The sequence below is a fragment of the Piliocolobus tephrosceles genome, chromosome 1 (assembly GCF_002776525.5).
Source record: "Piliocolobus tephrosceles isolate RC106 chromosome 1, ASM277652v3, whole genome shotgun sequence".
Taxonomy (NCBI): Eukaryota; Metazoa; Chordata; class Mammalia; order Primates; family Cercopithecidae; genus Piliocolobus; species Piliocolobus tephrosceles.
The window spans coordinates 59,068,055-59,096,002 of NC_045434.1; the positions used below are offsets into that span (position 1 = coordinate 59,068,055).

General features: G+C 42.8%; 2 protein-coding genes across 16 annotated transcripts in view; one reads left to right on the forward strand and one right to left on the reverse strand.

The window, feature by feature from the left end:
- Positions 1 to 4,263: 4,263 nt before the first annotated feature.
- UBE2T (ubiquitin conjugating enzyme E2 T) lies at positions 4,264 to 26,152 on the reverse strand. 6 transcript variants are annotated; one of them, XM_023186845.3, is made up of 8 exons: positions 25,703 to 26,152; positions 11,414 to 11,590; positions 10,765 to 10,834; positions 9,229 to 9,334; positions 9,016 to 9,114; positions 8,790 to 8,873; positions 7,998 to 8,083; positions 4,264 to 4,942 (listed from the first exon to the last, which is right to left on the reverse strand). In XM_023186845.3, the coding sequence occupies exons 2-8, from the start codon at positions 11,520 to 11,522 to the stop codon at positions 4,840 to 4,842; spliced, it is 657 nt and encodes a 218-aa protein (XP_023042613.2). In that variant the 5' UTR covers positions 11,523 to 11,590; positions 25,703 to 26,152; the 3' UTR covers positions 4,264 to 4,839. The 6 variants fall into 6 exon arrangements, with proteins under 6 accessions (XP_023042613.2, XP_023042612.2, XP_023042614.2 ...); XM_023186844.2 differs by lacking the exon at positions 25,703 to 26,152 and adding an exon at positions 18,227 to 18,313; XM_023186848.2 differs by lacking the exon at positions 25,703 to 26,152 and adding an exon at positions 18,227 to 18,313 and having other exon boundaries at positions 4,810 to 4,942; positions 7,914 to 8,083.
- Positions 26,034 to 27,948, forward strand: part of PPP1R12B (protein phosphatase 1 regulatory subunit 12B) — a 235,347-nt gene continuing 233,432 nt past the window's right edge. For all 10 annotated transcript variants that reach the window (XR_002725301.3, XR_002725302.3, XR_002725300.3 and 7 more), the window contains exon 1: positions 26,034 to 26,476. Coding sequence is in view for 5 of the 10 variants with exons in the window: in XM_023186835.3 (XP_023042603.2) it covers positions 26,186 to 26,476 (291 nt within the window). In the remaining 5 variants the exon portion in view is untranslated. The remainder of the gene's footprint in view (positions 26,477 to 27,948) is intronic.

Below are 27,948 nucleotides of genomic sequence, written 5' to 3' on the forward strand. Positions count from 1 at the left end.
CATTAGGTAGATGTATCATGATTTCATCTTATTCCTCTTCTGATGGACATTTGGGTTGCTTACTCTTTTGCTCTTATAAACAATACTGCAACAAGTAACCTTACATGAATGCCATTTAGCACCTGTGTAAGTAAGTATATCTGTATATCTGTGTATAGTATAAGTATATCTGTGTAAGTAAGTATATCTTAGCACCTGTGTAAGTAAGTATATCTGTAAGATAAATTCCCAGAAGTGGAATTGCTGGGTCAAAAGAATAATTTTTCAGAGGATACATGTGAAGCAATAAGGGAGGCAGAATAATTCTTTTGGCCCAGCGATGGGGTAAAGAAAAGGTGTGATTATTTATTGCATAAATGAATTGTTTCCTTTGACTCACAGCCTGTGTTTATGGGTAACTTCTGCTTGTGTTTACCTCACTATGATCCCTGTCCTTCCTCAAGGTCTCTGGATGCATCCTTTCAGCTTTCAGTTCCTGGGCTAATTTCTTTGTTGTTTTCCTTTTTAAATTTCCAACGGTAGTATCCTGAAAGATTGAGAGAGAACCCAACTCACCAAACTTCCTTTTCTACAATAGGCCAAATTATAGGTTAATGGCCAACAGGTAGGTTGATCACTCTTGGGCCAGGAACCTGTCCTAGTTCACTAAACTGTAGTGTGTCAATGGGTATGTGTGTGTGGGGTCATATTGGACAAAATATAACTGCTCAGGGCTTTCCTTGTCAAGGGCTGTGGGCAGGGCTACTTTTCTCTGAATGGACAGTAGGCACAGTAGGAAAGTTCCATGAGAGCAGAGATCATGCTGGTCTCATTCACTGTTGTAACCTCAATCCTTTTCATCAAGTCTAACACACAAAAAAAGTGCTCAATTAATTTCTTTTGAAAAAAAGTATTAAGAAATCAACAGACCAGGCATGGTGGCTCATGCCTGTAATCCCAGTGCTTTGGAAGGACAAGGTGGGCAGATTGCTTGAGCTTGGGAGTTCAAGACCAGCCTGGGCAACACGGCGAAACCCCATTTCTAAAAAAAAAAAAAAAAAAAGAAATACAAAAATTAGCTGGGCATGGTGGTGTGCATCTTTAGTCTCAGCTACTGAGGCAGCTGAAGTGGGAGGCCTGGGAGGTTGCGGTAAGCTGAGATCATGCCACTGCACTCCAGCCTGGGCAAGAGCCAGACCCTGTCTCAAAAACAAACAAACAAACAAACAAAAAGAAAGAAAGAAAGAAAAGAAATTAATATATCCAAGTACATCCATTAAGATTCTGTTTTCCAACCTAAAGGGGCCATCTGTCCAGGAGATAGATGTAAATAACGCAGAATGGGCAGATATTTGTATGGTGAGATTTGAAGGCCACCAAGTTCCCGGACCCTCTACTTTATAACAGCTTCCTCCCTGGCTACCACAGAGGTTGAAATTCCACCATCATAGTTACATATTCCTTCAGGTTAGGAATAGCCCATAGTCCTTTGCCCAGGAAAGGAAATGACCACTTCCTTTCTTCTGGTAACATCAATTTGACCTTCCTTCAGGCAACTACTTCCACTGCTCTCTAGTGCCTACCTTTCAGGTGGGGTTGACTCCAGACCAGGTTCCAGAGGTGGGAATATAACCCAGACCCTATCAGCTTACTCTAATCCCTGGTCACAGTGATTGGTCCAAGGATGGGCTTACATCTCAAATCCTTCTAATGACACCCAACTTGGGAACTTTGCTGGAGCTGGTAAGAAAGAAGTACTCTTTCACTGGAGTTGCTGGACTGGTAGGAAGAAAGCTGCTGGTGTCTCTCTTGCCACTTGGAGTGAAATGAATCCTGATGGCATTATTTGAGCATCTGTACCTAGCCATGCCTGAAAGCACATTTGGATTTCTCAGGTTGTAAACCAATACCTTTTGTTTGCTCAAGTGAGATTGTTAGATTTCTGTCACCCTCATGGAAAAGAAGCCAGATAGGCTTCTCCCTCTGCATTGCTCTCTACCTGCAGCCCAGGAGTAAACCCATTGACCTCTTTTCAACTATTAGTGTGGAAGATGCAGTTATTGAAAATTTTTCTTTAAAAAATGTAAGACAAGGTCTCACTTTGTCACCCAGGATGGAGTGCAGTGGCACAATCATGGCTCCCTGTAGCCTTGACCTCCCGGGCTCAAGCAATCCTTCCACCTCAGCCTCTTGAGTAGCTGGGACTATAGGCATACACCACCAAACCCAGCTAATTTTTAAATTTTTAGTAGTGATGGGGTCTCGTGATGTTACCCAGGCTGCTCTCAAACTCCTGAACGCAAGCAATCTTTCTGCTTCAGCCTCCCGGAGTCCTGGGATTACAGACAAGAGCCACCATGCATGGCCTGAATAGGAATTTCGATGAGCAAAAGTATGTGATAAGACAGAAGTACTGTCAGGATGAGTTAACAGGTAGAGACTGTGGGCCTGGGTGGAAAATCCCTAGCGGGGAACCTACAGCAAGAGAATGCTGAAGAAGTAAAGATAATAAAAAGGGAAGATGAGAAGGCAACAGACCAACCTAATTTATTTTGTCACTAAACCAGAGATCCACAGGCTCTGCCCTGAGCCCCTGGATTACACAGGAAGTTTCAGAATTGCAGAACTGTCAAGTGTGAGCTTTGGGAGAAATCTCAGAGAGCATTCAAGCCACGCCTGCATTTTATAGAGGAGGAAATGGAAGGGGAGAAACTTGCCCATTATCCCACAGCCACTCTGTGGAGGCAGACGTAAAATTATTAGAATAGGGCCAGGTGTGGTGGCTCACACCTGTAATACCAGTACTTTGGGAGGCCAAGGTGGGTGGTTCACCTGAGTTCAGGAGTTCGAGACCAGCCTGGCCAACATGGTGAAACCCCATCTCTACTAAAAATACGAAAATTAGCCGGTCATGGTGACATGCACCTGTAATCCCAGCTACTCAGGAGGCTGAGGCAGGAGAATCGCTTGAACTCAGGAGGCGGAGGTTGCAGTGAGCTGAGATCTTGCCCACACATTCCAGTCTGGGTGATGAGAGTGAAACTCCATCTCAAAAAAAAAAAAAAAAAAAATTTAGAATCCATGCAGCTGATAAATATGATTCTGGAGTCATACAGGCCCAGATTGGAATCCTAGACTTAACATTAACAGCCAGTTGTCCTTAGGTTTTACTGAACCTCTCTGAATCTGTTTCATCTTCAGTAGAATGGGGATAATCATAATATCTAAACTCTGAAGGTTATTGAAAAAGATTTTTCATGAGGCCAGGCATGGTGGCTCACATCTGTAATCCCAACACTTCTGGGAGACCAAGGCAAGTGGATCACCTGAGGTCAGGAATTCAAGACCAGCCTGGCCAACATGGTGAAACCCCGTCTCTACTAAAAATACAAAAATTAGCCAGTCATGGTGACATACACCTGTAATCCCGGCTACTGAGGAGGCTGAGACGGGAGATCGCTTGAACCCGGGAGGCAGAGGTTGCAGTGAGCCGAGATCACACCACTGCACTCCAGCCTGGGTGACAGAGCAAAACTCCATCTCGAAAAAGAAAAAAAATTTTTCATGTGAAGTGTTTAGCTTAGTGCATGGCAGTAACTCCCAGGCCTAGAGACAACGTAGAGACTAAGAACTCACCCCCTAGAAAAGTTGCCTCTGATGGAAGGTTTGAGGCAACTGTCAGAGCAGACCCTTTTTTTGAAGCACAGAGTTTCAGGATCCTGGTTAAAGGAGGAAGACAGTGGAAGGAAGGGGACACATTCTATTGGGATGCGGGATCAGGGGAAAAGGTAAGCAAGGAAAACAAGCACATAAAGGGGAAAAACCCTGTATTGGGGTGGGAGGGTAGATGGAATGAGCACGACATTCTGGATAAACTGTCATCCCTGATATAAACTAAGAGATGGAGAGAGGGATGGACACACTCTGGGGACCATGGCAAAAGGCAGGGGCGACTTGCCAAGAAGCAAGCAGAAAGTGGAATGTGTTGTTTCTGTGTGTAGCATGTCTGCGTCCATCACCCCAACCTCTCCCAGGCTTCACTGGCAGTCCAGTGTGGTTCAGGACTGTAAGATGTCTTGCAGCCAGCCATTCTGGGGAGCAGGTTCTGAAATCATAGCCCCACACCCCTTCCTTGTCCTTCCCTCCCTTGGGCTGCCCCAACCTAAACAAGACAACCTGAGCAGGGGGGCCACACGCTGATGGAAAAATACACACTTGGCTGGAAAAGGAGCTTTATTTGTATGTGTTGAATTCCTGCAGCAGCCAAAGGATAAATAGCTAGTTCCAGCCTCAGCTGAGTCTGCCCACAAGGTGGGTGGTAAAATCTGTTCTTATTTAGATAGCTTTTGGGGAGAGGTAGAGAGGGGGGTTGGGGGCAGCAGGAGAGGGGAACTTGGAATCTGCAATGTTTACATTATCAGTCATGGATGTCATCTCTCTTTAATTAGGGGTTTGGAATTGAGAAACAGCTCAGCTTGCTTATCTAAGGAACAGAGCAGATTGGCAAGTTGGCAGTGGTCAGGGCAGCTCCTTAAGACCCACCTATGGTTGGTCTCCATCCCCCAGTGCCCTTGCTAAGCACTCAATAAATGTCAGCACCATGCCAGTCCCTGTACTGGATGCTTTACATGCATCATCTCATTCAATCCTCACAACAACCTCATGAGTTTTAAGCAGCAGCATCATCATCATCCCTTTTGCAGAGGTAAAACCTGAAAAAATAGAAGGACTGAGTACAAAGCTAAGGTCACACAACTTGTAAGCAGCACTGCCAGAGCTGAAATTGGGTCTCCTTGACCTAAGTCCATGCTTTTAGCCTTTTCCCATCCTTCCCTGAGCTGGGAGTAGGGAGCTGGGCTTTTAAATCCTCAGGCATGTCACTTCTGTTCTCCAGTCCAGTCCTCGGTACTTCAGGCAGAGAAATGGTTGGATGACTTCTAATAGCTTTCGGCTCTGGTGTTTCCTGTGATGAGAGAGAAAAGTTCCTTGTAGCCACTATATCCCCAGTGCTTAGAGTGAGACAATATACACATTAGAAAATGAACACGTTTCCAGATAGGTACATGTGCTATAAAGAAAATTAATTAGGGTAATAGGTTATGGACCAGAGAGTACCTGAGGATCTAGGGCTCCTTTAGATGGGGTAGAAAACGACTTTCTGATGCAGCTACATTCAAGCTGAGACTATCCTGGGGAATGTAGGAGGCAGAGGAAATAGCATATGTGAAATCCCTGAGGTAGGAATGAGCTAGGTGTGTTCAAGAGATTGAAAGGACTGGGCCGGGCGCGGTGGCTCAAGCCTGTAATCCCAGCACTTAGGGAGGCCGAGACGGGCGGATCACGAGGTCAGGAGATCGAGACCATCCTGGCTAATACGGTGAAACCCCGTCTCTACTAAAAAATACAAAAAACTAGCCGGGCGACCAGGTGGGCGCCTGTAGTCCCAGCTACTCGGGAGGCTGAGGCAGGAGAATGGCGTAAACCCGGGAGGCGGAGCTTGCAGTGAGCTGAGAACCAGCCACTGCACTCCAGCCTGGGCGGCAGAGCAAGACTCCGTCTCAGGAAAAAAAAAAAAAAAAAAAAGAAAGGACTGTGTGGATGGAGGAGTGTAAGGTATAAGGGGTTTGAGGGTATGCAATGAGGATGGACATACAAGGCAAGCAGGGGTCAGATCATGTGGGGTCTTATGGGTCAGGGAAGGAGACTAGGCTTTTGATTGCAAGATGAAGCCACTTGGAGGAACAAAGCCAAATCCAACTTACATTGTCAAAAGATTATTCTTGCTGCTGTGAAGAGCATGGAGTGTCAAAGGTCAAGAATGGGGGCAAGGAAACAAGATAGAAGGTTATGGCTAAAGTGCAGGTGAGAGATGATGGCAGTTGAACTAGTGTTGTAAGTAGCAGTAGGAAAAAGTAGCTGGTAGAGCTGACCAGACATGGTGATAGAAGTGTAAGGGGTTTTGTCCTACAGGAGGTGCTCTTTTCCTACAACTTAGGGACTACTCCCTAAGTCCATCTCTCACTTCATATCTGGGTTTAGCCCAGAGCAATCAGCACATGGCATTTCCCTGGCAACAGTGATTGCTTTCAGGGCGGTCCACAGGGACTTTTGTTTCATGGAAAGTAGAGTCTTCTGGCCTGGCTGGATAGAAAGTACATAACCCCAACTGCTGCTGGTAGTCATCCTAGGAGGGAAAGAAACTTAGGGAACAAACAGCCTAAGAGAAAACTGATACTATGGATGGCAGACAGAAAGAGACCAAGATCTTGATGATATTGTTGAGCCTTTGAATTCACCAACCCAGACGTTCACTTTAGCCCTGGACTTTCTATTTAGTAAGGCAATGAACTTCTTTCATTATTGCCAGTGTGAGTTGAATTTCACTCACAACTGTAAGTACCCTAACTGATATACTAATGGTATCTAGGAACTCCAAACCTGACTTAAGTATGCATAAGCATAGGAAACAAGCCTGGAATAGAATTAATTCCTGGGCTTTAAAAAAAGACCAGTAACTGATTTTGAAAAGTGGGTTCAAAAATACTGTAGACGTTAGAAATCTGTATTTTTAGCTTCTGCCATGACCTGTCATTAATGGATTATATAAATTCATACTTCTTTTCTTTGCATGAGTCCAACCACCACATAAGCAGTATGGCAGGCTGCTGCTCAGTAAAGAGTACAAGGTAATTCATAGGTAGAAGAATGAAAGGTGCCTATTCAGAGATGCATTTTACATGCACAGTGCCTAGGCTAGGTAAAAAATCATCATTGCTACACTGTGATATGGACAAGGACATTACAGTCTTCAGTCATCTGCCTAGGCAAGTCCAGTATCTATAATACATTTCTCAAGGCCGGACATGGTGGCTCACGCCTGTAATCCCAGCACTTTGGGAGGCTGAGGCGGGTGGATCATGATGTCAGGGGTTCGAGACCAGCCTGGCCAACATGGTGAAACCCCATCTCTACTAAAAATACAAAAATTAGCTGGGTGTGGTGGTGTGTGTCTGTATTCCCAGCTACTCAGGAGGCTGAGGCAGGAGAATTGCTTGAACCCGGGAGGCGGAGGTTGCAGTGAGCCGAGATCGCGTCATTGCATTCCAGCCTGGGTGACAGAGCCAGGCTCCGTCTCAAAAAAAAAAAAAAAAAAAAAATACATTCCTCAAAGTCTTAGCTTGGCCTGGGTGATCTCCTCCTACTTCAGCTGATTTCTGCTCAAATCTATTATCTCTGTCATTTAAATAGAATTATAAAGATAAGTCAAGTGTATTACAAAATCATGAGTAGGGAATTCAAGTTTGACACCAAATTGTCCAGAGTGGTACTTGCCATAAAATGATGCTGGAGAGAGGAAATCCCTACTTACATTTTTATGAGTATTCGGTTAATCTCACATCCAATTTTCTCACCATTTCATTCTCAAACACTAGCATAATACTTGGCACACAGTAGGTGTTCAATAAGTATTTGTTGAACAAATGAAAGTTTTATCACAGAATTCTGGTCAGCTATGTAAATCACAAAAAGTGAAAGCTGCAAAAAAATAAATTTGCAAAAGGATCTATTATCTTCTTACCACATTATTTTAAGACCTCAGAAAAGCTATCATCCCTGAAAGCATAAGGGTAATTGAATTGTTTCTACAGCTATTTTACATCTGTGTCAAACATTCAGTGTCCCTAGCGGTGCTGGGAAGTTGGCAAACTAAAGGACAACAATTCCAAATATTTTAATGTTCTGATTATATACCTCTCTGGCCAGTTTACTCCCAGACACACATTCAGGATAAACACATACTCAACAATAAATGACTATTTATTTTTCAGGTTTAAAAGATTTCAAAATACATATGTACAAGATAAATAAACTACACAAAAATTATGTCATCAAATATATTTTTTAAAAAATTCAAGGTAGGCAACTTAGATCACCTTTGCAAAGAACACATTAACTAAGATGAACCAGGACAAGTTCCCTAAACATCAGGATGAAATTTCTTTTCTATGCCTACTAACTGACTGGCCTTCCTTTTCTGTGTTGAGTTGTGTACTTTGGAGTCGCCAGCCTCTGGTATATTATCAAGCATCTCTTCCTCATCAACCTAAAAAGGAGGAGACAGGGTGAAATACAGTAAGGTTCACACAAATGCCAGGATGGAGAAAAATGAAGCTCTGTAATATTATTTCCATGTACTTCTTTGCTGCAAGATTTATATACAGCATTGTGCATATGATCTTCCTCAATTTTTTTTGTTTTAATTTTTATTTCTTTTTACAAGTAACAACTGCTATTTAACTCAATCTGAAAGATGGTATAACTCAGCAAGAACTATCATGTGCTAACTTCCATGTTCCTGTAATTTGCATTTTGCTAAATGAGGAAATTCTATCAACCTGAAGTTTTTCCTTCAACCTTCTTCCATGAATGGTCCCATAAGAAAAGTTTCCCCCATCTCTGCAACTAGTCCCTGCAAATATAGACTCTTCTCAGTGTTAAAAGGACAACTTAGAAAAAAAGAATCTGAGACACCACCCCGCTATCCTTGCTATCTGTAATATAAAAAAAAATTAACCAGATGCTGCCTGCCCTCTAGTGTTGCCAATAGATGACAACTGTTATGAAACATCTACTGTTGGTTGAGCTATTAGGCTATTTTGCTGAAATTATTTAGAAGGTTGCAATAGGAGAAAAAGATCAGGCATTCTAGAGTTCAGTACAAATTTGGCAAATCCAAAAAACATTATTTATACATACATACTTTATACTATATATACTTAATTAACTAACAATAGTAGCAAACATCATACCTTTTGTTTCTGTCTTGCATGCTTCTCTGTCCACTGTCTGGCATTCTTGAGGAAGACTGGCTTATTATATTTAAATTCTGAGGACTGAGATGAAATCAAAGAGTTAATGGAGAAAAAAATGATTTGCAGTGGTCAGTTAGAGCTGCTGCAGCTATCCTCACACAGGGAGAGTTAGCGGTATAGACAAGGTAGGATATATGTTGCAGAGGAAAATGGGGATATTTACTATGTCAGCCATGAGCGGGTCATCAGGGTTGGGTTCTGACATGAGCAGCTGAATAGAGGTCAACACAGTTGCGATGTTGAGGGATGGTCTCCAAGCACCCTATACACAAACAGATAAACAGTTGCTTTTATATTATAATGTGACACTCTAATTCAAGTTTAATAGATGAAGAAAACAGAATGCTATAGAGTCAACCATTTACCCACAACTCACTTTTGGTGGCAGTTTGAGAACATCCAGACAAATCCTTCCAGCAGAATCAATGTTTGGATGATAAATTGGAGTGAGAAATCGGATCTGAGGAGGTTCAAATGGGTACCTATGAAAGAATAAGACAACAGGTAATTTTCATTATATAATTTTGCTTCTAAATACATTTAAAATAGTTTCTTGGTCACAATAATGTTGGTATTATAGAAATGTCAGGGAGCCAGCCTTTGGGAGGAAAACTGTCCTTCCTCCTAAATTTTCATTATGAAAATTTACAATAAATCAGTTTGAAATAACAGTACTGAAAACATCCGTTTATCTACCACCTGGATTCAAGCCACTTTACCTTTTAAATACTAGAGCATATCTTCTAAGAATAAGAACATTCTCCCATATAAATGCAATACTATTACTCCTATGAAAAATGTAAGAACTAATTCCCTAATATCATTTACTGTTCAGATTTCAATTGTTCTCCCCAGTTTTTGTTTTTTATAGCTGGATTTTTCAAAACAGTACTCAATTACAATTTATACATTGCATTTGGTTATTATGTATCTTTTGTGAGACACAGACCTTGCAAAGTTCCCAGTCTATTTTTAGAACTGATGCACCACATGATTATTAAGCTATTCTCTCAAGACTTTAACAAGTTTCGCCAGGATCTGACCTAGTGATTACATACCTATGTTTCAACTGTTATACAGTCATTTCTTCCCTTCTCAGTTCTGTACAAAACTACAACTGTAACTTACTTGATGAGAGCCTTAAAGGAGACTTGAATTAAAAGGGACCTTAACCATAAAAAAAATGAGATCATGGTCTTTGCAGGAACAGAAAGCCAAATACCACATGCTCTCATTTATAAGTGGGAGCTAAATGATAAGAACATATGGACACAAAGAGGGGAACAACAGACACTGGGGCCTACCTGAGGGTGGAGGATGGGAGGACAGAGAAGGGCAAAACTACTGGACACTAGGCTTAGTACCTGGGTGACGAAATAATCTGTACAACAAATCCCCGTGATATCATGAGTTTACCTATATAACAAACTTGCACATGTACCCCGGAACCTAAAATAAATGTTAAAGAAAAAGTGAGGAGGAGCTTAATATTAAGAAAGCACAGTAGTGGTTGCCAGGGGCTGAGAGCAGGGAGAAAGGGGGAGTTAGAGTTTAATGGCTATCAAGTTTCAGTTTGGGAGGATGAAAAGTTCTGGAGATAGATGCTGGTGATGGTTGCACAACTATGTGAATGTATTTAATACCACTGAACTGTACACTTAAAAATGGTCAACGTTATGTTATATGTATTTTACCACAATTGAAAAAGTGAGGGGGTCTTTGATGTGATCTGGCCCATTATTCCGGAGAAGGAAACTGAACTCCAGAGAGATAAAATAACTTGGTCAAGGTCACATTAAGTCATGATAAGGCCAGGATTAAAACCAAGTCCTTTATGCTCTATCTACTACATTGCTCTGTCTCCCAATAAATGCACTTTACCACGTAGGTTGAGAAGCTGATTCATACTAACCTCTCAGGAATGATAACTTCTAGCTTAAAAACACCTTTCTCATAAGGTGTGTTGGCTCCACCTAATATTTCTTAAAAGAAAAAAGAAAGAAAAAATTAAAAGGGAATCAGATCATTTGAATTACCACCATATGGAGCTAATGAGGTCTACGGTCCTAATAGAGAAACTAGGCCTAGGACAATAATTCTCTCTCAGGACTTTAACAAGTCCTCATGCAACACACCACAATGCTAATGTACTCAAAAAGTTAATGGTGTCAAAGGACATATAGAAAATCTAAAGCAGAAGTTGCAAAATGTTGGCCACAAGACCAAATACAACCTACAGATTTGTTTTGTTTGGACTGCAGTATTCTAATCATGTATGTTTCCCATCTGGTTTCACAGATATCTGAGATGGATATCTTTGATCTAAACACTGCTTCACTGCTTTAAATCTTGGCTATAAATCAGCAGAAGGTATAATAAAAAGTCAAGCAAGAAATGTGAAGCAAACCTTTTATAAATGTAAACAAATTAGGGTAGAAAGACAGTAGGGCATTCTGACCTTATAACTGCTTCTTACTTTAGAAGAATATACAAAATAGTTTATTTCAGCACAATCTTCAATAGGGTCATGACTTCCATCATATACATGATTTGATACCTACGAGCTCGCAGATCATCCATTTGGTCTTTATCTTGCCAACATGTGATGCCTGGGGGTGGCTCTGTGGCTAACATGTGCAGCTCTCTCTTCAGACGTGAAGCTCTCTGCATGATCCCCAAGTAGAAGAAACCACACACAGTTCACTGCTCCACACTAAGAGCTGGCTGGCTGGGATGCACTGGAGGAGAAAAGAGGTGACCATAAAATCATCAGCAATAATGACTATGAAGTTTTCAGCAAACAGTTTCAGTGTAGTGAGGGTGGGGGACAGAGTCCTCTTTTTCGAGACACAGTTTCACTCTGTCACCCAGGCTGGAGGGCAGTGACACCATCTCAGCTCACTGCAACTTCTACCTTCTGGGTTTGAGCAATTCTCGTGCCTCAGCTTCCAGAGTAGCTGGGATTACAGGTGTGCGCCACCATGCCCAGCTAAGTTTTGTATTTTTAGTAGAGACAGGGTTTCGCCATATTGGCCAGACTGGTCTCAAATGCCTTGACCTCAGGTGATCCGCCTGCCTTGGCCTCCCAAAGTGCTGGGATTACAGGCATGAGTCATTGCACCTGTTTTTTTTTTTTTTTGGAGGCAGGGTCTTGCTCTGTCAACCAGGCTGGAGTGCAGTGGCACAATCTCAGCTCACTATAACCTCTACCTGCTGGGCTCAAGCGATCCTCCCATCTCAGCCGCCTACGTAGCTGGAAGTACAGGTGTGTGCCACCACGCCAGGCCAAGATTCCTCTTATTAATCTCTATTCTGACAAGGGAATCTGAGTTTTTTCCATTCCCTTCTTGTGAACATTTATCTACTCAAGCAAATATGTTTTTAAAATAAAGAATTAAAAATGTTGGCTGGGCGCGGTGGCTCATGCCTGTAATCCCGGCACTTTGGGAGACCAAGGCATACAGATCACGAAGTCAGGAGATCGAGACCATTCTGGCTAACATGGTGAAACCCTGTCTCTTTAAAAAAACAAAAAATTAGCCGGGCGTGGTGGCGGGCGTCTGTAGTCCCAGCTACTTGGGAGGCTGAGGCAGGAGAATGGTGTAAACTCGGGAGGCGGAGCTTGCAGTGAGCTGAGATCGAGCCACTGCACTCCAGCCTAGGCTATAGAGCAAGAGTTCGTCTCAAAAAAAAAGAAAAGAAAAGAAAAAATTAAAAAAGCAAAAAGTTCTACAAAAAATAAAAACACTAAAGGTTTTAAATAATGGGTGTTTCCACTGATAAATAATAAACTCATGAGGCCAGGCCTGGGTCTGATTTTGCTTACTATTGTAGCCTTAATATGCCTGACATAGTAAGGGACTTGACAAATATTAGCTGTTGTAAAGAAGTCTACATATGCTTTGTGAGAGCAAGAATGGTAAAGACAGTCAACATTCTCGGGTACAAACAAATGTTAAATATCCGAGATTCTCTCCAAGTATTATGGATTCCACCTTCTCTCAATCTTCAGGGATACTAGTCCATCAATTATTCCATCTTTCTCACCCTCAATATTCAAATATGCTCAAAATCTCTCTCACCTAAAACCAACACCCACACACATATTCACCCAACACTCTTCTCAACTCTAGTTCTCCCTCTAACTACTAACCAAGCAAAGGACACCAATCCTTTTTTTTTTTTTTGAGAAGGAGTCTCGCTCTGTCGCCCAGGCTGGAGTGCAGTGGTGCAATCTTGGTTCACTGCAACCTTCGCCTCCTGGGTTCAAGCAATTATCTGCCTTAGCCTCCTGAGCAGCTGGGATTGCAGGTGCCCGCCACCACACCTGGCTAATTTTTGTATTTTTAGTAGAGATGGGGTTTCACCATCTTGGCCAGGCTGGTCTTGAACTCCTGACCTTGTAATCCACCCACCTCGGCCTCCCAAAGTGCTGGGATTACAGGTGTGAGCCACCGTGCTCAGCCGACACCAATCCTTTAATATGTGTTACAAATATCCCCCAGTTTGTGCTTATCTTTCCATGTTATACATGGTGTCTTTCAATGAACACATACTCTTAACATAATCTTAAAATCTCTTCCTTTACATTTATACTTTGTGTATTAAATTTTTCCTTACCCCTAAATGTAGGGATATTCCTAGTCTTCAAATATTTTATAATTTTGCTTTTCAAATTTAAATATTGAATCCACTAGGAACTGAATTTTATGCATAGTGAGTGAGGTGGGGGCCCAATTTAAAGTTTTTCCTCATATGAATAGTCAATTGTTCTAACACCATTTACTGAATGTCCATCCTTTCCCTGCTGATATTACCATAAATTAAATTTCTATATGTGTGCATTTGTTTTGGGACTCTTGAATTTGTTCCATCGGTCAAGTGGATTATTTCTGAGACAATACTCCACTGTTTGATTTACTATAGCTTATTCATTTTTTATTATTTATTTTTTTCCCCAGCTTTACTGAGGTATATAACTGGCAAATACAAATTGTATATATTTAAGGTGTATAATGTGATGTTTTACTGTAGCTTATCCACCTGGTCTTTTTCTTCAAGAATGACTTCTTCTTGACTCTTTGCTCTTCCATATAGATTTGAGAATCAGTTCATAAGTCCATAAATATATACATAAATATGTATATATGAAATTATAATCCAAATCATAACAGGGTTCTGTGATTTGGATTGTAATTTTATTGATGCTATAGATCAATTTGGAGATAACTGATATCTTTATGATATTGAATCCTAAGATCCATGAACACGCTGTTTCAGTCTTTTTTTTGATGCTTTCCAAAGGTTTTATAATTTTCTCTACAAAGCTTTACCTAACTTTTGTCAGACTGATTTCTAAGTACTTTATATTTTTGCTATCTTTTCGAAAACACTACTTACTACCCATTTCTTACTGATACATGTAAATCTAATTGATTTTTTAATTTTTTTGAGACGGAGTTTCACTCCTGTTGCCCAGGCTGCAGTGCAATGGTGTGCTCTTGGCTCACCACAGCCTGCACCTCCCCAGTTCAAGCGATTCTCCTGCCTCAGCCTCCTGAGTAGCTGGGATTACAGACATGTGCCACCAGGCCTGGCTAATACTGTATTTTTTTAGTAAAGACAGGGTTTCTCCATGTTGGTGAGGCTGATCTCGAACTCTCAAACTCAGGTGATCCACCCGCCTCAGCCTCTCAGACTGCTGGGATTATAGGCGTGAGCCACCTCGCCCAGCCAATCTAATTGATTTTTAACCAAAGCCTTAGTAATAGTAATGATGAATCTATTTGGGGTGGGGAGCGGTCTGGGAATGGTAATTCCACACCGACAATCATATCATCCACATATAATCAGTTTATTTCTTCCCTTCTAATTCTTTTCCTGCCTTCTATTCTGGCAGTAACTTCCAGTACAATGTTGAAAACAAAAGCTGATAGCTAGGCCAGACATGCTGGCATAATCCCAGCTACTCAGGAGGCTGAGGTGGGAGGATGACCTGAGCCTGGAGAGATGGAGGCTGCAGTGAGCCATGATTGTGTCACTGCACTCCAGCCTGCGTGGCAGAGTGAAACCGTCTCAACAACAGCAAAAAAAAAAAAAAAAAAAAAAGAAAGAAAAGCTGATAGTTGGCATTCTTGTCAGATTTCTAACCTTAAAGGGAAAACTTTTAACACTATGCTAATCAATAAGACTGGCCTATAACTGTCCTTTCTAATTTTGTCTTTATTAGGTATCAAGGTTATTGCAGCCTCCTAAAATGAGTTAGGGAGCGTTGCCTCCTTTTTTTTTTTTTTTTTTTTTTGAGATGGAGTCTCGCCCTGTTGCCCAGGCAAGAGTGCAGTGGTGCAATCTGGGCTCACTGCAAGCTCCGCCTCCTGGGTTCATGCCATTCTCCTGCCTCAGCCTCCCAGTGGCTGGGATTACAGGCGCTCGCCACCACGCCCGGCTAATTTTTTGTATTTTTAATAGAGATGGGGTTTCACCATGTTAGCCAGGATGGTCTCGATCTCCTGACCTCGTGATCCACCCGCCTCGGCCTCCCAAAGTGCTGGAATTACAGGCATGAGCCACCGTGCCCAGCCACCTCCTCTTTTTTTTGATATATATTGTGGATTAGTCCAAGAGATAATTTGTTACTAGGTTGTCTGGAATAACTCTACCTGGTCCTGGTGTTTTCATTTTGAGAAAATGTTAAACTACAAATCCAATTTATTTAAATATTATTCAAGTTATTTATTCTTGCATCAATTTGGCAAGTTAAATTTTTCCACAAATTTATCTATTACATGCAATTTTACATGTATTTGTATATGCCTTATCTTTTTAATCTCTGTAGTTATCTATGGTTATGTTTCCATTTTCATTTCTTTTTTTTTTTTTTTTGAGACGGAGTCTTGCTCTATTGCCCAGGCTGGAGTGCAGTGGCCGGATCTCAGCCCACTGCAAGCTCCGCCTCCCGGGTTCACGCCATTCTCCTGCCTCAGCCTCCTGAGTAGCTGGGACTACAGGCGCCCGCCACCACACCCGGCTAGTTTTTTCTATTTTTTTAGTCAAGACGGGGTTTCACCGTGTTAGCCAGGATGGTCTCGATCTCCTGACCTTGTGATCCGCCCGTCTCGGCCTCCCAAAGTGCTGGGATTACAGGCTTGAGCTACCGCGCCCGGCCTCCATTTTCATTTCTAACACTGTTTATCTGTGCCATCTTTTCTTTGATCAGTCTTGCTGGGCATGTATCAACCAGCAGGAAGTTCAAGTTTTGGTTCCACTGGAAAGAATAAAAATTTATGACAGAAATAGAAAATGAGAAAAAATACTTTTTTCTTAAAAATAAAGATTTTTTGCTGAAAGTGTTTTGTACTTCGAGATCACGCCACTGCACCCCATCCTGGACGATAGATTAGGACTCTGTCTCAAAAAACAAAAAAAACAAAACTCGTCCAAACACGTACTATACATTTTTTCTTGTCGTTATTCCCTAAACAATACAGCGTAACAGCAATTTACTTAGCATTTTATTAGGTATTATAAGTAATCAAGAAATAATTCAAAGTATATGGGGGTGAGGCTGGACATGGTGGCTCACACCTGTAATTGCAGCAATTTGGGAGACCAAGGCAGAAGAATCACTTGAGGCCAGGGGTTCAAGACCAGCCTGTGCAACAAAGGAGAATCCCATCTCTAAAATAAATAAAGTATATGGGAGGACATGCAGAGGTTCAAGACCAGCCTGTGAGTCCTGGTGCAGTGGCTCATGCCTGCAATCCCAGGACTTTGGGAGGCTGAGGCAGGTGGATCACTTGAGGTCAGGAGTTCAAGACCAGCCTGGCCAACATAGGGAAATCCCCTCACTACTAAAAATACAAAAATCAGCCAGCTGTGGTGGTGGGTGCCTGTAATCCCAGCTATTCAGGAGGCTGAGGCAGGAGAAAGGCTTGAACTCAGGAGGTGGAGGTTGCAGTGAGCTGAGACTGCGCCACTGCACTCCAGCCTGGGCAACAGAGCAAGACACTGTCTCAAAAACAAAACAAAACTGGCCAGGCATGGTGGCTCACACCTGTAATCCCAGCACTTTGGGAGGCCAAGGTGGGTGGGTGACTTGAGGTCAGGAGTTTGAGACCAGCCTGGCCAACATGAGGAAACCCCGTCTCTATTAAAAATACAAAAATTAGCAGGGTGTGGTGGATCATGCCCGTAATCCCAGCTACTTGGGAGGCTGAGGCAGGAGAATGGCTTCAACCCAGAAGGCGGAGGTTGCAGTGAGCCAAGATCGCACCACCGCATTCCAGCCTGGGTGGCAGAGCGAGACTCTTTCTGGAAAACAACAACAACAACAACAAAAAAACAGTCTGTGCAATAAAGGAGATCCCCATCTCTTAAAGTATATGGGAGGACATGCATAGGTTATATGCAAATACTACACCATTTTATATCTGGGACTTGACCTTTGGTGGATTTGGGATCCGCAGGATGTCCTGGAACCATCCCTCATGGATACTGAGGGCTGACTGTACATTAAAATATCACAAGTATAAAGTGTACCTTCATATAAAATGAGAACAGTGGAAAGCCATGGCAAAAGGATTAGAACAAGCAAGGCAATTTCTCCCAAGGAATCAACCAGACTCCAGCCTCACTATATTAACCAAAATTGGCATATGCCATTCTGTGGCTCAAATGCCACGAATAACTGCCTATTTTTCAGGGTATAAAGGTTCTTTACAATCTAACTCTTATATCCCGCCTTATATCCAGTATCTACTTTCCACAAACTCGTGCTTCAGCCACACTGCCCTATTCCTGCTGCTCATAAAAGTATTATTCTTTCACACCTTTAGATAAGTACATATTAAATCACAACTCCTTCTCCAGTAATGCATCCCCACCCTTCACACCTCTTCAACGTCACCCTCTGTGAGTCCACATCTATTTGCATCGTGTTCTAATTCATCTGATAGTTTCTTCTCCTTATGGGGAATTCCTTAACGGCAGGTCCCTAGTCTTTTTTTTTGTATCAAGTCTGCAGTAAATTTGGATAATTAACGAACGAAACGTGGGTTTCGACCAGACGTTGAAGAAGGCAAAAGAACAGCCAGTGCACACACAACCTGCAGCGAGTACTGGGCTGTTACGTCCTTTCTAGAGGCAAATTTCTCCCTGCCGTGGCAGGAGGACGGCTAGGGGGAGCTCTCACCACGATTTCATGCAAAGATACTGTGAGACCCTCCGCTCAACGGTGGCTTTTCTGAGGCTCTCCTTTCAGAGGAGACGAAAACTCCCATGTTGGGCAGACACAGGACTCCTTTCCCCCAGGACTCAGTGACCTCCTCTAGTGTACGTTCTTTCAGATTGGGAACCGGAATACTCTCCTTACTTACCTGCCCGTACACCCCTCACAACGCAGCAACTGGCGGACCAACTTGGTACCAGCGCCTGCGCGACCTCGGACGGTTGGCGTGGCTCCGCCCCCTGTCTGGAGAAGATTGTGATTGGCCCACAGTAACCCCCGGGAAAGAAGCGCAGCCACCGCTCCTCTCTATTGGCCAGCGCTCTGAACGTTCGCGCATTCAAACGAGAGCGCGCACCGGGCGCAGCCATTCAGCGTCCTACACCCTGCAGCTCAACCCTAAGACGACATCCGGGGGTCCAAGTTCGGTTACGAAGTCGGCTCTGTCAGACCAAGGAAGGAGCTGGAAATCGTTTCTTAGCAAGAACAATGAAAGGAATCAGAACTATTTAATCTGGAAAAGAGAATACGTGATAGCTGTCTTCCTTTAAGTATTTTTCACATGGGAGATTTTACTACTTCAGAGGACACATTTATTCAGAGGACACATTTAAGGACAACGGATGAAAGTGTAAGAGATGCAAAACTTAGCTAAATAAAGCATTCTATCAATTAGAACTCTGAAGAACAAAATAGGTAAACGTAGGGGGTAGTGAATTCCTTCATCACTGGAAATGTTCAAGTGGAAGTTAGGTTATCACTTGTCAGGGATAGTGCAGAAAGGATCCTTGTACTGGGTGGCAGTTTGGAATAGATGACTTTTTTTTTTTTTTTTTTTTTTTTTGAGACGGAGTCTTGCTCTGTCACCCAGGCTGGAGTGCAATGGAGCAATCTCGACTCACTGCAACCTCTGCCTCCCGAGTTCAAGCGATTCTCCTGCCTCAGCCTCCGGAGTAGCTGGGATTACAGGCATCCGCCACCACGCCCAGCTAATTTTTGTATTTTTAGTAGAGACGGGGTTTCACTGTGTTGGCCAGGCTGGTCTTGAACTCCTGACCTCAAGTGATCCACCCGCCTCAGCCTCCCAAAGTTTTGGAATTACAGGCGTGAACCACTGTGCCCAGCTGGAATAGATGACTTTTAAACCGTCTTCCAACGCTAGATGCATGGTACTGAACAAGGAAGAACCTGTTTAACCAAGCCAACCTTAACTTCTCAGAGCTGCCTCTGCCAGAGGCCAATGCTTCATGAGCGCTGAAAGATGGCACAAACCTGACTTAATCTAAAGGATGTGACTGGAACTTGACTAGCTTTGGGAATGCTGTGGGTGGAAAAACAAAACAAACGAACAAAAAGCCAACCCTCATCTGACTGCTCTCAGCTCACTGTGTAGCTTTGGAATAATGATGATAATACTAATAGTAATTTATTATTATTACTATTATACTGTTTATTACTATTATTGGTAACAGAGTAATAGTCTCTTTTTAAACTTGGAAGTCAGTATAATTTTGGCCACAGCAGTGATGTCTACATCTAGTCAAAACTGGGGTTAAGTGGCAAGAGGTTCCCCATAACCACTGTGTGGTGTGTTTTCTCTCAAGAGCCCCACATGTTCACTAGGACTCTGTGATGCTCCCCTGGGGTTACTCACCTTAGTTGCAGGAATAAGCCAACTACAGTAGTTTATTAATTATTATAAAGTTCTGAAAGAAACATAAGGAATCCCATTCTTGTCCAGTCTAATTCCAGTTCGCTGTTGGGGTTTTGCATTTATTGTTAGCATTTACTCAGCATTTAGTGAAGTGTTTTCTGTCATAATTGAGTTCTTGCTTATTTTACTACTGATGTTTTCTGTTTTAATCCTTTCAATACCTGTTTTTATTTTCTTCCTGCCCCAACTGTAATTATATCTCAATTACAGTTCTGTCTTCAGAACTGAACTTGATTACTTCCTTGGGTGGTTCTCTGAAAAATAGATCTTAAAAATGTCTCTTAGAAAAAGCAAGAACTGGCCGGGCGCGGTGGCTCAAGCCTGTAATCCCAGCACTTTGGGAGGCCGAGACGGGCGGATCACGAGGTCAGGAGATCGAGACCATCCTGGCTAACACGGTGAAACCCCGTCTCTACTAAAAAAAATACCAAAAACTAGCCAGGCGTGGTGGCGGGCGCCTGCAGTCCTAGCTACTCCGGAGGCTGAGGCCAGAGAATGGCGTGGACCGGGAAGGCGGAGCTTGCAGTGAGCTGAGTGAGATTCCGCCACTGCACTCCAACCTGGGCGACAGAGCGAGACTCTGTCGCAGAAAAAAGAAAGAAAGAAAGAAAGAAGCAAGAACTGTATTGAGTCTGGTGGAAAAGAGAGATGGTTTGATAAAACAAGTAAGTCCCTATAATTTTGGCAACAGAGAGGAAAGAAAAAAGGATAGAAGAAAAAAGAGGAAGGAAGAAAAGTAGGTAGAGAGGGAGGAAGAAAACAAAGAGAAAGAAAAAAAAAAGAGAAAGAACCCCATACACTAAATGTACCGTTTCCATTTGTCCACCAGAGGGGGGTATGTTAACTGGTGGGAATAGAGGCCAGGCTAAAAGATTTTCATAAACTTTTTACAGTGTTATGGTTTGTTAAAATGGAGCATTCTAATGTTATAATTTATTTTTAAAGTGTAGCTATGAAAATTATTATTTTATAAAGGTTTATTCACTTTAACAGCACATCACAGCAGGCTCACTTAAGTACTTGTAAAAGTATAAAATTGTATTTTATTTTTAAACAGTATTATTTGTCAGGATTTATTCACTAGTATATGAAAATATATACTTTTTCATTTTTCATTTTTATTTGTTTTTATTTTTTATTTTATTTTTTTGAGACGGAGTCTCGTTCTGTTGCCCAGGCTGGAGTGTAGTGGCGCTCTCGGCTCACTGCAAGCTCCGCCTCCTAGGTTCACGCCATTGTCCTGCCTCAGCCTCCCAAGTAGCTGGGACTACAGCCACCCACCACCTTGCCCGGCTGATTTTTGGATTTTTTTTTTTTTTTTTTTTTTGAGAAGGGGGCTCGCTCTGTCGCCCAGGCTGGAGTGCAGTGGCCAGATCTCAGCTCACTGCAAGCTCCGCCTCCCGGGTTTACGCCATTCTCCTGCCTCAGCCTCCCGAGTAGCTGGGACTACAGGCGCCCGCCACTACGCCCGGCTAGTTTTTTGTATTTTTTTACTAGAGACGGGGGTTTCACTGTGTTAGCCAGGATGGTCTTGATCTCCTGATCTCGTGATCCGCCCGTCTCGGCCTCCCACAGTGCTGGGATTACAGGCTTGAGCCACCGCGCCCGGCCGATTTTTGGATTTTTAGTAGAGATGGGGTTTCACCGTGTTAGCCAGGATGGTCTCGATCTCCTGACCTTGTGATCCGCCCGCCAAGGCCTCCCAAAGTGCTGGGATTATAGGCGTGAGTCATTGCTCCTGGCCTATTTTTTATTTTTTTGAGACCTAGGTGGGCAGATCGCTTGAGCCCAGGAGTTTGAGACCAGCCTGGGTAACATGGCAAAACCCCATCTCTACCAAAAAATGCAAAAATTACCCAGGCATGGTGGTGTATGCCTGTAGTCCCAGCTACTTGGGAGGCCGAGGTAAGAGGATCGCTTGAGCCCAGGAGGTTGAGGCTGCAGTGAGCTGTGATTGCACCACTGCAAATCCAGAGTGAGACCCTGTCTCAAAAATAAAAAATAAATAATAAAAGAATGGAGTACTTATTTAGGAAATGTAAATTACCATACTTGTTTAATGCGCTGATTGTGTAAGTTATTCTCAGAAAGCCCTGGTTGGGAAAGATGTTTTAGAAAAAATAGGATTTTAATTTGAAAATCTTTTTAAGTCATTATAGGTAGATGAATGTTTTCATGGCAGTTTTTTTGGCCGAGCCTGTAAAATTAATTAGATTATAATAATTATTACTACTTTCAATAATCATACAGCCAGAAGGTATATTCTTTTCTCTCCAAGTAGGTATGCACTTAAACTATCCAAGGAATTTAGCTACTTACACTTTTCTGTAAAATCTCCAAAGAAGGTATTACACTCTTACTTCCAAAGGAAAAAATAAAAGAAAAGAAGCAAATAAAACAGGTATGGTAAGGAAGTACTTCTGGCTTCCTGGAACTTCCTTATATTGAGACTGAATTCTTGGCCTGGCGCGGTGGCTCACGCCTGTAATCCCAACACTTTGGTAGGCTGAGGCAGGTGGATCACAAGGTCAAGAGCTTGAGACCATCCTGGCCAATATGGTGAAGCCCTGTCTCTACTAAAAATACAAAAACTAGCTGGGCGTGGTGGTGGGCGCCTATAGTCCCAGCTTCTCAAGGAGAATCGCTTGAACCCGGGAGGCAGAGGTTGCAGTGAGCTGAGATGGCGCCACTGCACTCCAGCCTGGAGACTCCGTTTAAAAAAAAAAGAAAAAGAAAAAGAGACTGAATTCTTGTTGAAATTTAAGCTCAGGCTGGGCATGGTGGCTCACACCTAAAATCTCAGTACTTTGGGAGGCTGAGGTGGGAAGACTGCTCGAGGCCAAGAGTTCAAGACCAGCCTGGGCAAAATAGCGAGACCCATCTCTGCTTAAAAATAAAATAAAATAATTTTATTTTATGTGCCTATAGTCCCAGCTACTCAGGAGGTAGGAGGAGAATTGCTTGAGCCCAGGAGTTCGAGCCTGCAGTGAATTATGTTGGTACCAATTGTCTCCAAAAAAGAAAGAAATTTTAGTTCATATCTCTTGGGAAAGTAAGGATTTAACCTGGAGTGGGTCAATTTTAGCTTATTTAAACAACTGGAACTAGATATTTTTTGCCTCCTAATCCTGAATACAAAAAGAATGCAGCCAAAAGAATCATCATTATTGATCCCTGAAAAATGTACTCCAGTTCAAAAATCCTTATTAGAAGACCAGTATGCCAGTAAAACATAAAGTTTTATATATATAGGAGCAGCAATCATATACCAGCAATCATATACCAGAAATCATATACCATATATCATTTCAATAATATTGAAATGACGCATGAGGACTGTGAATAGGATTAGGCTTCTAGCTGAGTATTCCTACCTATTTGATTTAATATCAATTTTTCTTTTATCCTTTAGTGAGAGTTCTATTTGGGTGCTTGAGGGCAATACAAATTATCAGCAAGAGGCTGAATTGGAATAAGAGGAGGTCTGACTGTGATATGTTACAAAGTAAATCTCATGAATAATTTTTTATTTTTATTTTTTGAGACAGTCTTGCTCTGTCACCCAGGCGGGAGTACAGTGGCGTAATCTTGGCTCACTGCAACCTCCATCTCCCAGGTTCAAGCAATTTTCCTGCCTCAGCCTCCTGAGTAGTTGGGATTACAGGCACCTGCCACTACTCCCAGCTACTTTTTGTATTTTTAGTAGAGATGGGGTTTCACCATGTTAGCCAAGCTGGTCTCAAACTCCTGACCTTAAGTGATCTGCCCACCTTGGCCTTCCAAAATGCTGGGATTACAAGCATGAGCTATCACATCTGGCCAAGAATTTTTAATTGCAATAAATGATGAGACATGACAAGTTCTATGATGGCCATAAATAAATGTATGTAGCAAGGAACATGAGGTTACATAATGTATACATTATTATACCTTGATTTTCCTTATGTACATTGTTATTCATAGTTCACAGATTTGACATAAGGTTTAATTAGTATTTGTAATGTATTTAAGAATACCCTACTAGGCCGGGCGCGGTAGCTCAAGCCTGTAATCCCAGCACTTTGGGAGGCTGAGACGGGCGGATCACGAGGTCAGGAGATCGAGACCATCCTGGCTAACACGGTGAAACCCCGTCTCTACTAAAAATACAAAAAACTAGCCGGGCGAGGTGGCGGGAGCCTGTAGTCCCAGCTACTCAGGAGGCTGAGGCAGGAGAATGGCGTAAACCCGGGAGGCGGAGCTTGCAGTGAGCTGAGATCTAGCCACTGCACTCCAGCCTGGGCGACAGAGCAAGACTCGGTCTCAAAAAAAAAAAAATAATACTCTACTAAAGCATATGGCGAGTAGACACAGTATTATTAAACATAATAATTTTTACATTTATATGTCACTTTTCATTTGAGGTTTTCAATTCAATAATTAATTGTTTCCTTAATGTATGATTTCCACTTCATTTCAGGGGGAATTTAGGAACAGGCAAATTTTCACATGACAGAATATAATAAAGTTTCCCTTTACAATACCCCGATCATTTTGCAACATTTTTTAATGAAAAATTTTAAACATACAGAAATGTTAAAAAATCTAATATTTGCATATGTACTCCTTTATTATGGGTAACACATTTAATTATATTTTGTTCAGGGCTAGAGCACTGGAGGTTATAATTATTAAATCAATCGGACTGGCCGGATGCAGTGGCTCATGCCTGTAATACCAACACTTTGGGAGACTGAGATGGGTGGATCACTTGAGCCCAGGAGCTCAAGACTAGCCTGGGCAACATGGCAAAACCCTGTCTCTACAAAAAATACAAAAGTTAGCCAGGCATAGTGACACAGGCCTGTAGTCCCAGCTACTTGCCGGGCTGAGGTGGGAGGATCGCTTGAGCCTGGGAGGTTGAGGCTACACTGATCCATGACCATGCCATAGGTGACAGAGTGAGACCCTGTCTCAAACAAAACAGAACAAAACAGACAGATATATGTTTTTTAACCCAGTCTTGGGGAATATAAGAATGTCCTATTTGCTACCTTAGGAATTTAGTATGATTTAGTATGCTTGATAGTATCTTTCTCTAGCTTTGAAAAAAAAAATCATGGGCCAGGTACAGTGGCTGAGGGCTGTAATCCCAACACTTCGGGAAGCCGAGGCAGGAGGATCGCTGGTGTCTAGGAGTTCCAGACAAGCCTGGGCAACATGGTGAGACCTTGTCTCTATAAAAAAATAAAAAAAATAGCGGGTGTGGTGGTGGGCACCTGTAGTCCTAGCTACTTGGGAGGCTGAGGTGGGAGAATCACTTGAGCCCAGGAAGTTGAGTCTGCAGTGAGCCACGATTGTGCCACTGCACTCTACCTGGGTGACAGAGTGAGACTCTGTCTCAAAAGAAAAGAAATAAAAATCATGGAAGACATCTATTCTGTCTTGTAAAAATTTAAGATATATGAAAAGAGTAGAGGAGGAGGAGGAGGGAGAAGGAAGAGAAATTATTTATTGGGATGCAGTATGTGCCAAAGATAGTATTAGGCATCCTTGCATGTATTATTTCATTTGATCCACACGACTACCCTGTGAGATATTATTCCCATTTTACACATAAGAAAACTGGCTCAGAGAAGTCAAGTAATTTGTCTACGGCTGTGAATTCAATTTAAATTCACAGCTTAAACTCTTTTCACTACATCTGAATGCATCATTTTCAAGATCTTTTCTGGGCCTGGAGTAAGTTGACAGTATTTATGTAAAACCTGTAATACTGTATCTGTATGTGTGCTCCTCCTCCCCACGCACATTCACATTTACTGTGATAAATACACATGTTAATAAAACCCTAGACTTAGAACTAGGATATAGAATCCAGTTGTTTAGGTACTTAATGTTTAGTTCTCCCCTCCAGAAAATAGGAATAATTACCGCGTCTCTTCCACTCCAAAGAATTGATGTCATAATTAGGGAGTTAAGATTAGTTACCAGTCATAACAAGAATAAACTACGACTCCCAAAATGCCCAGAGGAAGAGGTTGACGCCAGTCCAGGAGACAGTTCCAGCTTTAGGGCAAAGGTGACCTCACTGGTTCCCGTGGCGAAAGAGCCGCGGGTCCTCGCCTTTTTTCTGATGCATCCAGGGATTTGTAGTTCCCTTACGGCCACCAAGTGCACTTAGGGCAGGCCTGTTACTACCAGTCCCGTGATGATCCGAGGCCGGGCAGCGCCTGCGTATTGAAGCCAAGGGAGCGTGCGGGCGGTGCTAGTGGCGGGAGGAGTAAAGATGGCGGCGCGAGGGTCTCCGCCCTCTGCTCCCGGCTGAAGCGCTCTGAGGGAGGCGGCAGCGGCAACCCGAGCCCCAACAGTAATTTAGTGTTGGTAGTTTTGGCAGCAGCTGCCGAGGCCGGAGCAATGGCGGAGCTGGAGCACCTAGGAGGGAAGCGGGCAGAGTCGGCGCGAATGCGGCGGGCAGAACAGCTTCGGCGCTGGCTGGGCTCGCTGACGGAGCAGGAGCCCGCGGAGCGACGAGGCGCGGGGCGGCAGCCGCTGACCAGGCGCGGGAGCCCCAGGGTCCGCTTCGAGGACGGTGCTGTCTTCCTGGCCGCCTGCTCTAGCGGGGACACCGACGAGGTGAGAAAGCTTCTGGCAAGAGGTGCTGATATCAACACAGTCAACGTGGACGGCTTGACAGCCCTGCACCAGGTAACTCCTTTCTCGGTCTTAGAGGCGTCCAGTCTCCTACAGATGTGCCTTTGACCCTGCGAGCCGCCCCATGGGGTGTATCAGTGTTGCCGCCGAGTCCTTCTGCATTGACACTGCCCTTTTGGGCTAATCGGTTTCGTTTTTGGCCAGCTTCCTCCACTAATCAAGTCTTTTTCTGATCCCAGGATCTCTCTACCTGAAGGAATAGTGTCACCCCGCTTCTTGGTCAGTGTTTGTGTTTCCCTCCACCTACTTGTGTTGTCATGGTTACTGGTGATTTTTTGTCCCTGGTCTTATCCCTATAGATTAGTTATCTTCACTTATGTCTGGTTGGCGTGCCTGCACGCCGTGTCACTCATAGGCACAGTGTCATTTGTCTGATGCCCTTTCAGAAAATTCAGTTGTTGTGTGTCCCCATTATAGAATATCTTAGACTGGGTAAAGACAAGCAGGTCTGAAACCACACCTCTTGTTTTGTTGATTTGTAGTACTTCAAAACAGTTTGTGTCGCCTCTAGGCTATAGCTCCTAGAACACCCCGGACCTCGTTGTTATAGGTATCTTAACTTTCTTCTCAGCAGTGCTACCTCCCCGAGAGCTTCCTATGGAGAACTAAGTTATTGAATTACTTCTGTCTGTTTGATACTTATGAAATAGCTTTTCTGTTTTTCTATTTTTTTTTCTAAAGCGCTCTATAGAAATCCCATGCCCTATACATAGCTATACTATATGGATTGTGGATAATCTGTGCTTGGTAACGACACCTTTAGTTCATCACCTAATGCAGCAGTATTCTCTATCTACTGACTGCCATGACTAACTACACTCTCTCGCCTCAAATGGAACTTCATCAGTTATTTTGGTGAGCTGAGAGCCGGACACCCACTCTTAATCTTTTGTCTTTTTCTTCTTCTGCCGTCTGTGCAAAGTGAATGTGTTGGCATGAGAATCCACTTCTAAATAATAACTCAACTTTATGTCAGACCACTTCCCTAAATATATTTAGTCAATAGCTTAAAGTTACTTCTCAGTATGTTTGCAACCCTTCTCTTTCTGGTAGAAGAAACTTTTTCACCCTAATTTGTACCCATTTTTTTTTTTTCCTGCTCATAATATTTCCCTATCTAAGGTAGTAACCAATATTTGGAGAGTGCTTTGCTGTTTGATTTCATATGTCTTACCCCATGTGAGTTTCAGCAGTGATCCTTTGAAGTAGGTATGGCAGGTAGTGTTGTTATTCTCATTTTACAGATGAGGAAACTGAAGCTCAGGAAAATTATTTGTGCAAAGTTAGAAAGTAAAGAAGTGACCAATAGGCATGGATTTTTCAGATATACATCCCAGAGATCTATATCCCACTTAATAAGGAGCTGAATGTAAAATGAGATAAAAGCTAAGAGAACCACATTAAATTTTAAACTTTACATTTCTGAACTATTTGGGAAGGTGAATTCTTGTTTTTCTTTTTCTTTT

Coding starts and splice junctions, on each gene's coding strand:
- UBE2T (XM_023186845.3), bottom strand. CDS start 11,522: ATGCAGAGAGCTTCACGTCTGAAGAGAGAGCTGCACATGTTAGCCACA. Junction 8,084..8,789: donor ATGCAAGACAGAAACAAAAG/GTATGATGTTTG, acceptor CCTCCTTTTTAG/GTTGATGAGGAAGAGATGCT. Junction 4,943..7,997: donor CAGAAAAGGAAGGCCAGTCA/GTTAGTAGGCAT, acceptor CTCTCATCACAG/GAAACACCAGAGCCGAAAGC.